Source organism: Lemur catta, chromosome 20, assembly GCF_020740605.2.
Source record: "Lemur catta isolate mLemCat1 chromosome 20, mLemCat1.pri, whole genome shotgun sequence".
NCBI lineage: Eukaryota > Metazoa > Chordata > Mammalia > Primates > Lemuridae > Lemur > Lemur catta.
In genome coordinates this window covers 30,218,645-30,229,284 of record NC_059147.1, presented here as the reverse complement: position 1 = coordinate 30,229,284, position 10,640 = coordinate 30,218,645, and the positions used below count along the sequence as shown (strand labels likewise).

The 10,640-nt window shown below is 45.2% G+C and overlaps 1 protein-coding gene across 1 annotated transcript; it reads left to right on the top strand.

Annotated features, from left to right (window-relative positions):
- The first annotated feature begins 3,034 nt into the window (after positions 1–3,034).
- Positions 3,035–9,309, top strand: LOC123625290 (ADP ribosylation factor like GTPase 2 binding protein). Its single transcript, XM_045533653.1, has 6 exons — positions 3,035–3,247; positions 3,962–4,023; positions 5,563–5,669; positions 6,776–6,861; positions 7,083–7,179; positions 7,855–9,309. The coding sequence occupies exons 1-6, from the start codon at positions 3,210–3,212 to the stop codon at positions 7,954–7,956; spliced, it is 492 nt and encodes a 163-aa protein (XP_045389609.1). The 5' UTR covers positions 3,035–3,209; the 3' UTR covers positions 7,957–9,309.
- The last annotated feature ends 1,331 nt before the right edge of the window (positions 9,310–10,640 follow it).

The following is a 10,640-nucleotide window of genomic DNA, read 5'->3' as shown; positions in this document are numbered from 1 at the left end:
ATCCTCCCACCTTGGCCTACTTTTCCAATTCTTAACTTCTAAACCATAAAACAAAAAGACTTTGATATTAAATAGATTAAATCACCCAGGATGTAAGCAGAGTTGTAATCATGGAGCTACTTCAAAGGGAAAGGCATGTGCTCCACATAAAAGAAAAAACTAGGGGTTAGCAAGATATGTGGAAGACAGTAAATAGTACATCCATGTTCTGCACGGAATTATAATCATTTTAAGAGAAATTAAAAGCTAGACTTTTACTGCTGATAGATTGTTACCGGGGAAAAACAAAAAATTATGGCATTTTCCCAGTGATTCACTGGGGGAATCCAGGATTCCCCCAAAAAAAGTTTTTTTAGTGAATTGCCACCTTTTTGAATGACTTAGAGCAGGAGAAAGTCACTTTGCCATTTGCAGAGTGCCGGGAAACGATTTCACCAGCAGAAATTACTTTTCCATGAGTTGCAACCATCTTGACTGTGTACCATGAAAACAAGCTCCACCTAAGATCAGCTCTTTCCAAGATTGCCCATCATTCATCTTTTACTATTTATTCACTCAGAAAAAAAATTTTTTTTCATAGAGATTGGGTTTCGAACTCCTGGCCTCAAGCAATCCTTCCACCTAGGCCTCCCAAAGTGCTATGATTATAGGCATGAGCCACCATGCCCCACTTCACTTAGACTAATTCATAATGCTAATCCACAATCAAAGGATTTAGAAAACGATTAATGGAAAACCATCATTTAGTATATTCAAGTCAATTTTTTTAAGTTTTCTACAAGTGGTAAAAAGACCGCCATTCTATTTTCAACAGAAAACATCACGTTCTGATTTCTAGGAGTGTGGTTTAACAACCCGGGGATTAGGGGCTTACAGCATAGCATGATGGTTGAAACAGGCCCTTTGGAGTGGGACTAGACCCAGGTCCCACTAAGCCTTGGTTTCCCAGTCTGTAAAATGGAGATAATACCCTCCTCATAGGGGTTTTTTCTCAGTTTCAAATATTTGAAAATGAGACAGTGTATTTATAAATGTTTAGCAGAGTATCTGGCACTTGCCTGATTAAGTGGGTACTATTTTATCCCCATTTGATCCTAGAGCCAGGGACTGTGAAATGGATTAAAAGATGGCCACAAATTCTTTGACATTTCTCCCATCAAGAAATGAAGTTCATGTCCCCTCTCCTTAAATCTGGGTGGCTCTGTGTCTGCTTGATCAGTAGAATACAGTCGAAGCTATACTGTGCCAGTTTCCAGTACCAGGCCTTTAAGTGATTGCCAGCTTCCACTTCCTGTCTCTTGAAATACTTGCTCTTGGACCCAGCCACCATGGTGTGAGAAAACCCAAGAAGCCCAGGGAAGACCTACATGGAGAGGAACTGAGACCCCCAATTCTCTGGCCAACATCCACAACTGAGCTCCCAGCCAAGAGCCAACACTAATTTGCCAGGCACGTGAGTGAACTTGTAAGAGGTTCCTCTAGCTCCACTCCAGCTGCCCCAGCTGATACCAAGTGGAACGGAGACTAGCTGTTCCTGCCAAGTCCTGCCCAAGCTGCAAATTAGTGAGCAAAATAGTTGTTTAAAGCCACAAAATTTTCACGTGGTTTGTATCAACAATAGATAACCAGAACAGATGAATCAAGTTTTGTTCCTCCTCCACTCTGACTTCATAAAAGATTTAGGAAAGCCGGGCAAGTTCATTTAGTCCAGAAATAAGTGTGGCATATAAAGTAGGTCATGAAGAAATTTGCTGTTTGCTGTGAACTGTGTGACCAGTGCTTAACCAAACAGAACTCGGTCCACTAATTCAGCAAACCATTTTAAATGCCTGTCCTCCACCTGGTGCTAATCAGAGTAACTCAGAATTGATGTCACCCTGGATACAACTGTGTATTTGTAACCATCTTTAGTTCCAGATCCCACAGATACTGTATGTCCACTCAAAGATAACTGCTAATCCACTCCGGTTAGCTTTCTGCCCCTCAGTTCATACGTTAAATCCCTCTCTTCATATACCACACATTCGGCCAAAAGGTAACATGCAACTAAAGAGACAGAATACTTAGTGGTCCAAGAGAAATTAGCTCTAAGGAATCCTTTTTCAAAATTTGGCAGCTTTGGAGTGGACTTTTCCTGGAGCAAGGTTATCTGATTTCTGATTGTTGCTCAAAGTGGTTCTGTCAACTTTTATCTTGGATAATTAGCCAAGGAATAATCTTTATGGTGTGAAGATTATAACATGAATTACAAGACATCCACTTCTTCCTGTAAGGTTTTTTGGATTTTTCGGTGTCAGAGAAAGAAAGACGAGTAGAGTTGAAAGGGATAAGTAAAGAGGTTTTATTGGAGTGTTTCTGAGTGAGGATAACGGGTCGCGAGAGTCGGGCCCCGGCGCGACTGAAAAAAAAAAAAAAACCTACCACCAACCTTACACTTCCGGTGGGGCTTTCCTTCCGCGTGGAGCAAATCAAGGTCCGCGTTATCTGGTTCAAGGGATAGATTGGCTCTCAAGCGACTTGGCAACTTACAAGGCTCTTAAAACGCGCTTTAAACTAATCTTCGCGAACACGCTGCGAGACGCAATTTATCCTCAACTTGCTACGTGAGGAAACTGAGGTTCTTGGCTTCTGTCCCTTCACTCATAAAGTGGGGGCGACGCGAGGTTTAGTCGCTACACGTCTACAGCACGACATTACAGCGAGCCACCCCCTGCCTAGCGAGGCCCTGCGTCCCACCGACTTTTTCTCGCTTTCCCGACTTCCTCTCCCGCCCCCTCGCGTGCTGTCGGCAGCCAATCACAGGCGCGCGTTCCCCGACGCCGGGGCGGGGCAAAAGCGGAAGCGGCTGCGGTGGCCATGGTGACGGGGGGCGGGGCACGGCTGCCTGCAGTTGGTAACCGCCGTCTGGACCGAGGGCGGCGGCGGCGCGCGCGGAGCGGCCTGGCGGGGCGTAGAGGCCCGGCCGGCGCGTGGCCGCAGGCGGGGAGCCTGGGCTCGGGCCTCGCGCGCAGGCGCTGACCCGGCGGGGCGGTGAACGGGCCGCGGCCGGGGCGCCGACGTCCCTCCCGGCTGGCTGACCGCCGTGCCCTCGATGCGGGCTGGGGCCTTGAGGAGCAGAGCGGAGGCTGGGCCCGGCCCCGGGCCGCGGGCGGGGTAGGAGCCACCTGGTCGGCTCGCCCGCGCGGGTCGGGGCGGCGGCGGCGGTGACGATGGACGCCTTAGAGGAAGAGAGCTTCGCTCTGTCCTTGTGAGTGACGCCGTCAGGGCCCGGGCGGCTGGGGCCGGGGGCAGTAGGCGCACGGCCTCGGCCTCGGCCCTGTAAAACGGGTGTCCTCAGGGGTCGGGGTGGGGAACTGCCGAGGCTCCGTCATGTGGCTGTTGAGGCCAGGAATGCTAGACGGATGTCACCCGTTTATGGGCACCTCCATCACAATCCCCCTCTCTCCCCGCCCCTCCAACCCTTAGCCGTCCGCAAAACCTGGCGGGCTTGAGCCGCCCAGGCCTGGCCGCGCTGAGGACCCTCCACCACTTCCCCCCGTCCCCCATCAGGGACCCCTGATCAAATTACCCTCCTGGCCAGTATTTCGTCTGCGCGGGGTGCATGCACACGAGCAGATAGAGGTGGGGCGATAGCAAAGATGCGGTGAGTAGATCCCGCAGTAAATAAACGCGGAGAAGCCTGGAGACGTCCGACGCCAGCCTTTGCTCCCTTCATTTGTGGCTTTTGTAGTTCATGGTGTCATCAGGTTTTGTGAAAATGGAGCCATCCCATTCAACGTTCATGTCACAGATGTGTCAAGTGTGTTTTCTTCTGTTTGGAATTGCTAGATAATAATCATTCTTAATTGTGAAGTTCATGTTGCTCGTTTTTCTTTTGTGCACGTTTGAAAATGTCCATCATAAAATTTTTTTAAAAAACTAATTATTTGAAACAGCACCTAATGCAGGCAATATTTTGCAGTTCCTCCGCCTCTGATGCAGAATTTGATGCTGTGGTTGGCTACTTAGAGGACATTATCATGGGTAAGCTTTTAAGGATATTGCTTTTAAGGACACTGAAATCATTTTGGAGAGTTAATTTTAAAAACAGAAAATACCAAGCTGCATGCAGTTTTTAATGTAGCACAATAAGCCTTACTTCAGTCTGTCTTAGAACCAAACAGCCCAATACTCCTTAAAACAAGAACCGTAAATTCAGGGGTCTGGAAGGGACTTATTCAGGTAATGAGGCAGCTAGAAGTACGGAGCTCTTGGAAAAGCTTCAGGAAATAATGACCTACTTTATTTCCTATGTAGGGTAAGGGCAATTTTGTTTTTTAGATAGTTTTAACATTTTCATGCCATAAAACCACAACCATAAACACATATGTCCATGAAGAAAACAATGTGCCAAACTTCAGCTGGCCCTGTATTTTCCTGGGCTTTGAGTTGTTATTTGTGGATTCATATTTTCATCCATAAATCCTGCCAAGGAACAGACAAGCAGTATCTGGTCCCAAAGGTTTAAGACAAATATGTAGGAGGGCAAAACTTAAACTTGAGAAAATTCTATTGACTTCAAGTTTTGTGAGAATTAGGAAAAGAATACTGTTATTTAGTGTTACTGGCTGTATAACTTAATCCAGTTTAGTCTGAAAATCATTGACCAAGTTTTTTGACCAAGTTCAGATCCCATAAAAGTTCATGCTCTTGATTCCTGAATATAGGTGTTTTGCTATTAAGCTTTTGTGCCATGTGGATTTGAGGATTTCTGGGCAATACTGAAGAATTTGTTCAGTTCTTTTGCCTGTTAGGCTGTGGGAAAATGAGCCTTCTGTAAACCCAGGGTATTTATCCCGAGGTCTGGGTACTTTTTGAAGCTTTCCTTTTGTTTTTAGGCAGAATATTCTATTCGGTACCCTAACGTTTATTAAGTGTTCACTGTGAACTACAATAGTTTCTACATGAAATCTCATTTAAATTCTGCCTAGCAATCCTGTATGATAGGTATGTAAATCATCATTTTGCAGATGAAGAAATAGGGGTTTAGAGAAATTAAGTAATTTATCCAAGGTCACACAGCTAGTAAGTGGCTGAGGTGGGATTTGAACCCAGGCAGGCTAGCCTCTATCACACCCCATACTTCTAATCACTACAGTGTTTCCACAACTGCTGCTGAAATTATATAAGAATAAGAGAGAACCAGTTTGTTTCTTTACAGAAAAGTAATGTGAAGGAGTTCCCAAGCCACCCGCATGGATGTATTTAAAATGAACATGAGGATGGTGGTCACGGTTGCACAACACTGTGAACATACTTAAAGCCACTGAACTATACACTTAAAAATAGTTAAAATGGTAAAATTTTTTGTATATTTTACCACAATTTAAAAAAGAGACTGGGTTGGTCTATTTCAACATCAATGTCCCATGTAATACTCCGTTAAAACACCAGCTTTCCCTCTCCTAGAGGCTGGCCGTTGAGAAAGCAGTAAGTCCTGCTAACATAGGTCTTGCCTACTTATAAATCATAATGGTTTGTAGTCTCCATTAAAAAGAATAAGTTTTCCCTGTTCTGGTTCAGATGACGAGTTCCAGATACTACAGAGAAATTTCATGGACAAGTACTACCAGGAATTTGAAGACACGGAAGAGAATAAACTCACCTACACACCTATTTTTAATGAATATGTAAGTAGATTTCTATTTCTCCTACTAGGAGATTAGAGTTTCTTTAAGATTTAGAATCAAAAGATACTGAAATTTTGCTGTCTTTTAAAATATGCCACCATACACTGCCAGGAATTCTAAATAGAATCTGGTTTAGTTCCCTTTGCTCCACACAGCTCTTCGGGCTGTTTTCCAAAAGACTTTCAAGCAAATATTGGACGAGCTCATCAACTTCTTATTTAAAAGAAGTTTGAAACAGGCACCCATGATGCAGGCGTTTAGTCACAGCTAAGGCCAAGGCTGGAGAATCGCTTGAGCTCACACCAGCCTGGGCCACGTAGTGAGACACCCTTGCCACCCCATCTCTAGAAAAACGATAAAGGAAGTTTGGCTTTGCCATAATTCTGCTTTCAGTTGCAATACATGCAATACATTGCATTTGCATGCTTTTGAAAAACCTTTTTGCTTTCCCACACTATTTCTTTCTTCTATGGGATCTAGTCAGGTACACAAGACTGTTAAGTAAAAGTGCAAATTGTGACCAAGATCACTAACTTTCCACTAGTTGGTGGAAAAACCAAGACTGGAACCCAGGAACCTCAGCTCATCACCGTTGGGTCTTTACACCCTGAGGCCTCTTGCAGCCTCCTGGGATTATCTCATCTAATAATAGGTTTGAGCCTCCTGGACTTTATTTTCTTAACACACAAGCACAGCACAAACAATGCAGCCCGCCCAGGAGGACGCTGTGACTGCCTCTGAGTGTGTGCTTTTTTGCATGTTGTTTGCACAGATGCCACCTGCCCCGGAAGCAAACCCCCACTCATTTCCCCTGCACTGGGAAGTGGGCACGGAAAGGCCCTGCTGCTCACTGTCTGCACCTGTGTACAGCATCCATCCTGCTGCAGCATAATTACCAGCAAATGCCTCTCCCGTGCCAGGCCGGGTGCTTATCCAGCACAGGAGCTGTGCTTTGGTCCTCTGGTGTCCCCACCACTCAGCACAGAGCCTGGGACATAGACCAGGACCTCAGGAAATGTTTATGAGGGGCTGGAGGACAGGCTGTCTGAAAAGAAAGCTTGTTTTCCCGAAGTGTGGTCTCACCAAGATTCTCTCCACTGTTGTAGATTTCTCTGGTAGAAAAGTATATTGAAGAACAGCTGCTAGAGCGGATTCCTGGATTCAACATGGCGGCTTTCACAACAACCTTACAGTGAGTAGAGCTACACCGTATTTTTTTTAACGTTTACTCACCATCTTCCATAGTGTGAACCAGAGGCCCTCCTTCTCCCCACCCCCTGCCCGCGACCCACCCCCCAGTGCGAGCGCTTGGTGGTTAGGTCCCGGGTGGGAAGCTCTCAAAACCTTTGAATGAAATCTTGAAGAGACTGTTTCATCATTCATTCATGAAATAGCCATCCTTTCCTTTTGCAGGCACCATAAGGATGAAGTGGCTGGTGACATATTTGACATGCTGCTCACATTTACAGATTTTCTGGCTTTTAAAGAAATGTTTCTGGACTACAGAGCAGTAAGTTACTACTGCCTATTTATTTAGCTACATTGAACCACTTAGAAAGTTCCAAGTAGAACTAATGAGCACAAACCACTTCCCATGCACTCACTTGCCATCATTCTCCCTTAAAATTGACCAATATCAGTCTAATAGCTGGTGAGGTATCAGAAGAATGAGCTGCTGTTCTACCTTGGCTGGGACCTTTTCATGTTTTGTGAAACAGATCCCCAGTTCGATTGTAGGGTTCCTAAATAATCAGGAGGACAAAAATCAAAAAGCAGGTCTCATTCTGCCTTGCCTTTCCTATAATGCGGGCTCTTTGTAAGAAAAATAAATGGTGCTGGGCATGATGGTGTGTGCCTAGTCCCAGCTGCTCTCAGGAGGTACTGCGCTATGATCACACCTGTGAGGAGCCACTGCATTCCAGCCTGGGCAACATAGCAAGACCCCATCTCAAAAAAAAAAATGTTTTCCAATTAAGAGAGGTATATTTTTAAGGTTACATTTTAAGAATGACCGGGGCCAGTGTTGAGCAGAAATGCAAAGTAACCTCCTTTCCCTTTCTGTGTACTCCTTCCTGGTGGTCCACACTGCCACCCTGAGTTGTTCCTTCCCCATACCAGAGGCAGGATCCTGAACCAGGACTCTTTCTATTCCTTGCCTCTTGAGGTTGTTTGTTTTCTTGTGTAGGAAAAAGAAGGCCGGGGACTGGACCTAAGCAGTGGTTTAGTGGTGACTTCATTGTGCAAATCATCTTCTATGCCAACTTCCCAGAACAATCTACGGCACTAGATTCTACATGCAGCCAATGAACGGGATCATTCTGGATGTCACTGGTCCAAGAGGCCAAAAGGCTCAGCTGATGACGGCAGAAGAATACATCTTACTTAAAAAGACTGACTCCGTCCTACATTCATGTTAAGTATTGATGGGTCAAAAACAAAATGACCTAACCCTCCTGTACCTGGTTATCCTGAAACAACTTCTTGTATTCATTAAACCCTCCCTGGTGAGATCCCTCACTCAGGTGCTTCTGAGTCAGGCTCTGGAGCAAGCCCATGGTCAGGCATTCCACTTGGGGGGCCCCTTCCCCAACATATATGTTGGTGTGTCAGTAGTGTGGAATAACCCACCCTGACGAATCCCATTTGTCCCAGTAGACTCTGCATGAATTTTTTTTTGTGCACTCACAGCTCTTTTTCACATGGGTCAGAATTTCAGTCCTTCAACCTCATTGGGGTTTTTGAGTATTTATCTAGGGTGTTATTCAAGCCAGCTGCCCGTCTTGAGATTTCCGAACCTCCTGTGAGCACAGCTTGTCCTAGCTGTAATCAACTGAAAGAGATGTCCTTTACCTGAAATCAATTCTCTCGTCTTAACATTTGCAGTCCTTGTATCACCATGTCTTCTGCTGGTCCTGATATAGGCCCACTGATCCTAGAAGTCTCTTAAGCATTATTTTTGAAAAAATATTTTTATAGATGAAATACTCAGGCTAACCTAGTGGATATGATCTTGGAACTTCCATGATTACCCACTTAAAGATCAAAGTATTATATGCTGTGTGCTTAGCTGTGCTATGAAGGCAAAAATGCTTTCTGTGTTGGCATTCATTCTTATTTTACTGGGCGCTGGTGAATGTGTGCTGTGTGCTGGAAACTGACTAAAAGATACCCTGTTCTTATAGCATGTTAAATGTCTTTGTGCATGTTTGCTGAAAATCCTTTCTGTATAAACCAGTTTGTTAGGTTTTCTGTTGGGGTAGGTAGGGACTTCTAGCTTCTTCCTGTCAAAATCTCTCCTACCGAGATGGTGCTCCACTGGTCTAGCCCAGCATGAGCAGGAGGTAGTAAACAGCTTTGCTGGTCATCTGTCTGTTTTGGTTTAATGCAGTGTTTGGTAGAACATTACATATCAGAAAACATGTATATCACATCTTTAGAAAGAAGAAAAAACATAGTAGTTCAATTCCAATGTGTACCCTTGATTTTTTTTTTTAAAGTAAAAATATGAATCTGTACTGACTTTACGCTGGGTACTGTGGTTTTAAAGTATGAGCTATGAACTATGTGTTTTTCTGTACTGATGTATTGCTTATTAAATACTTTTGTACCATGAGTAAAATTTGAGGTGTTTTGCAAGAGCCATCATTCTAGATGAGTCACTCCCTTTCTGCAATATAGCCGCCCCCCCTTTTTAAAGGCTAGTCTAGTGAAGCAGTGGGAGTGGAGAAGCAACAAAGAAATCTGCAGCTGGCTGTTGTAAACACCACTGCACTCAATCCAGCCTGCTTTGGTCCTTTAAAACCATTCTCAGAGGCAGCTTTTTTAAATGCCACCTCTCCTGGGCTTGCTTTCTCTTCCTGCTCTTACAAATGGGAGGGTCCCCCACAGGCCAGCCATGTTGGAGGCACCTGGTAAGACCTGTTGAGCAGCCTGCCTGGTTGAGAAAGGGCAGGTGGACAAGTCCAGAGGTTAAGTGATGAAAACATAGCAAAAAGAAAGGCAAATTTCTACTCATAAAAAAAAAAAAAGCAAGCTTAATATTGTAAGTAGGCTTTCTGGTGTCTTTTAACATAACCTAGCAATCTGTGTCTCCAACCACACAGACGCTTGGACTGAGATGTCATGTGCCACCTTCGATGGACTCCTGCCTGGCCTGGGCTGAGAAAGCCCAACAGCCCCCGCTCCTATTTGCTTAGGACCCCTCCCCCACGGGAAGCAATAGTCCCCCAAACTGCAGAGTCTAAGGACTGACTGGGCATGTTAATGTCCCCCCTGAAGTCAGCTGTGTTTTAGGGCATCGGAGACCTGGTAAGTGGGGTGAGCTCTCCAACCTGCTAGGATTTTTTCTTTTATACCCCAACATAGGTCGCTCTTCCTTAAAACTAAACTCTTCTCTATCTTAATCCTGGAATGACTATAACTTATTATTCAAACTCTGAAACACTTGAGAGTGAAAGGGGATGCTGTTAATACACCAAGACAACAGCATAAACTGGGCTGGCCCAGGCTGACCGGGACATGGGCACCCGACCTAGTCGCCCCTTGCTTAGTAAAAGCGGCTGTCTGCAACTGTACCTCATTGCATTTTAATTGTTCCCACTTTTTTAAAAAGGACAGAGGGTGCCTAGATACGCCTTTGGCTTAGTGTTCAGAGAATTTCACTCTGTGGTGGTGGAAGAATGAGCCCAGCCGGCTCAGACGCTTTCCTGTCTGCTGTCACTGCCGGCTCTGGGCATCTAGTGTGGCCACCTTGATTATGTGACCTCAAACTTGTGACATTATTGAAATCTTATGCCCAAAGCAGGGGTGACTAAGTTATTGTTAGGCTGGAACACAGGAGAATAAAAGGCAGTGCCAGTGCGTTTACGCCAGGACAAACGGCACGGAGCAGGATTGTCCGGACAAGGCAGGCAGGAGGTGTGGGTGGCCTGTGATTAGCCCATGGTACTGAGTGACCCCAGAACCCGAACT

Coding starts and splice junctions, on each gene's coding strand:
- LOC123625290 (XM_045533653.1), top strand. CDS start 3,210: ATGGACGCCTTAGAGGAAGAGAGCTTCGCTCTGTCCTT. Junction 3,248..3,961: donor GAGAGCTTCGCTCTGTCCTT/GTGAGTGACGCC, acceptor AATATTTTGCAG/TTCCTCCGCCTCTGATGCAG. Junction 7,180..7,854: donor TGTTTCTGGACTACAGAGCA/GTAAGTTACTAC, acceptor TTTCTTGTGTAG/GAAAAAGAAGGCCGGGGACT.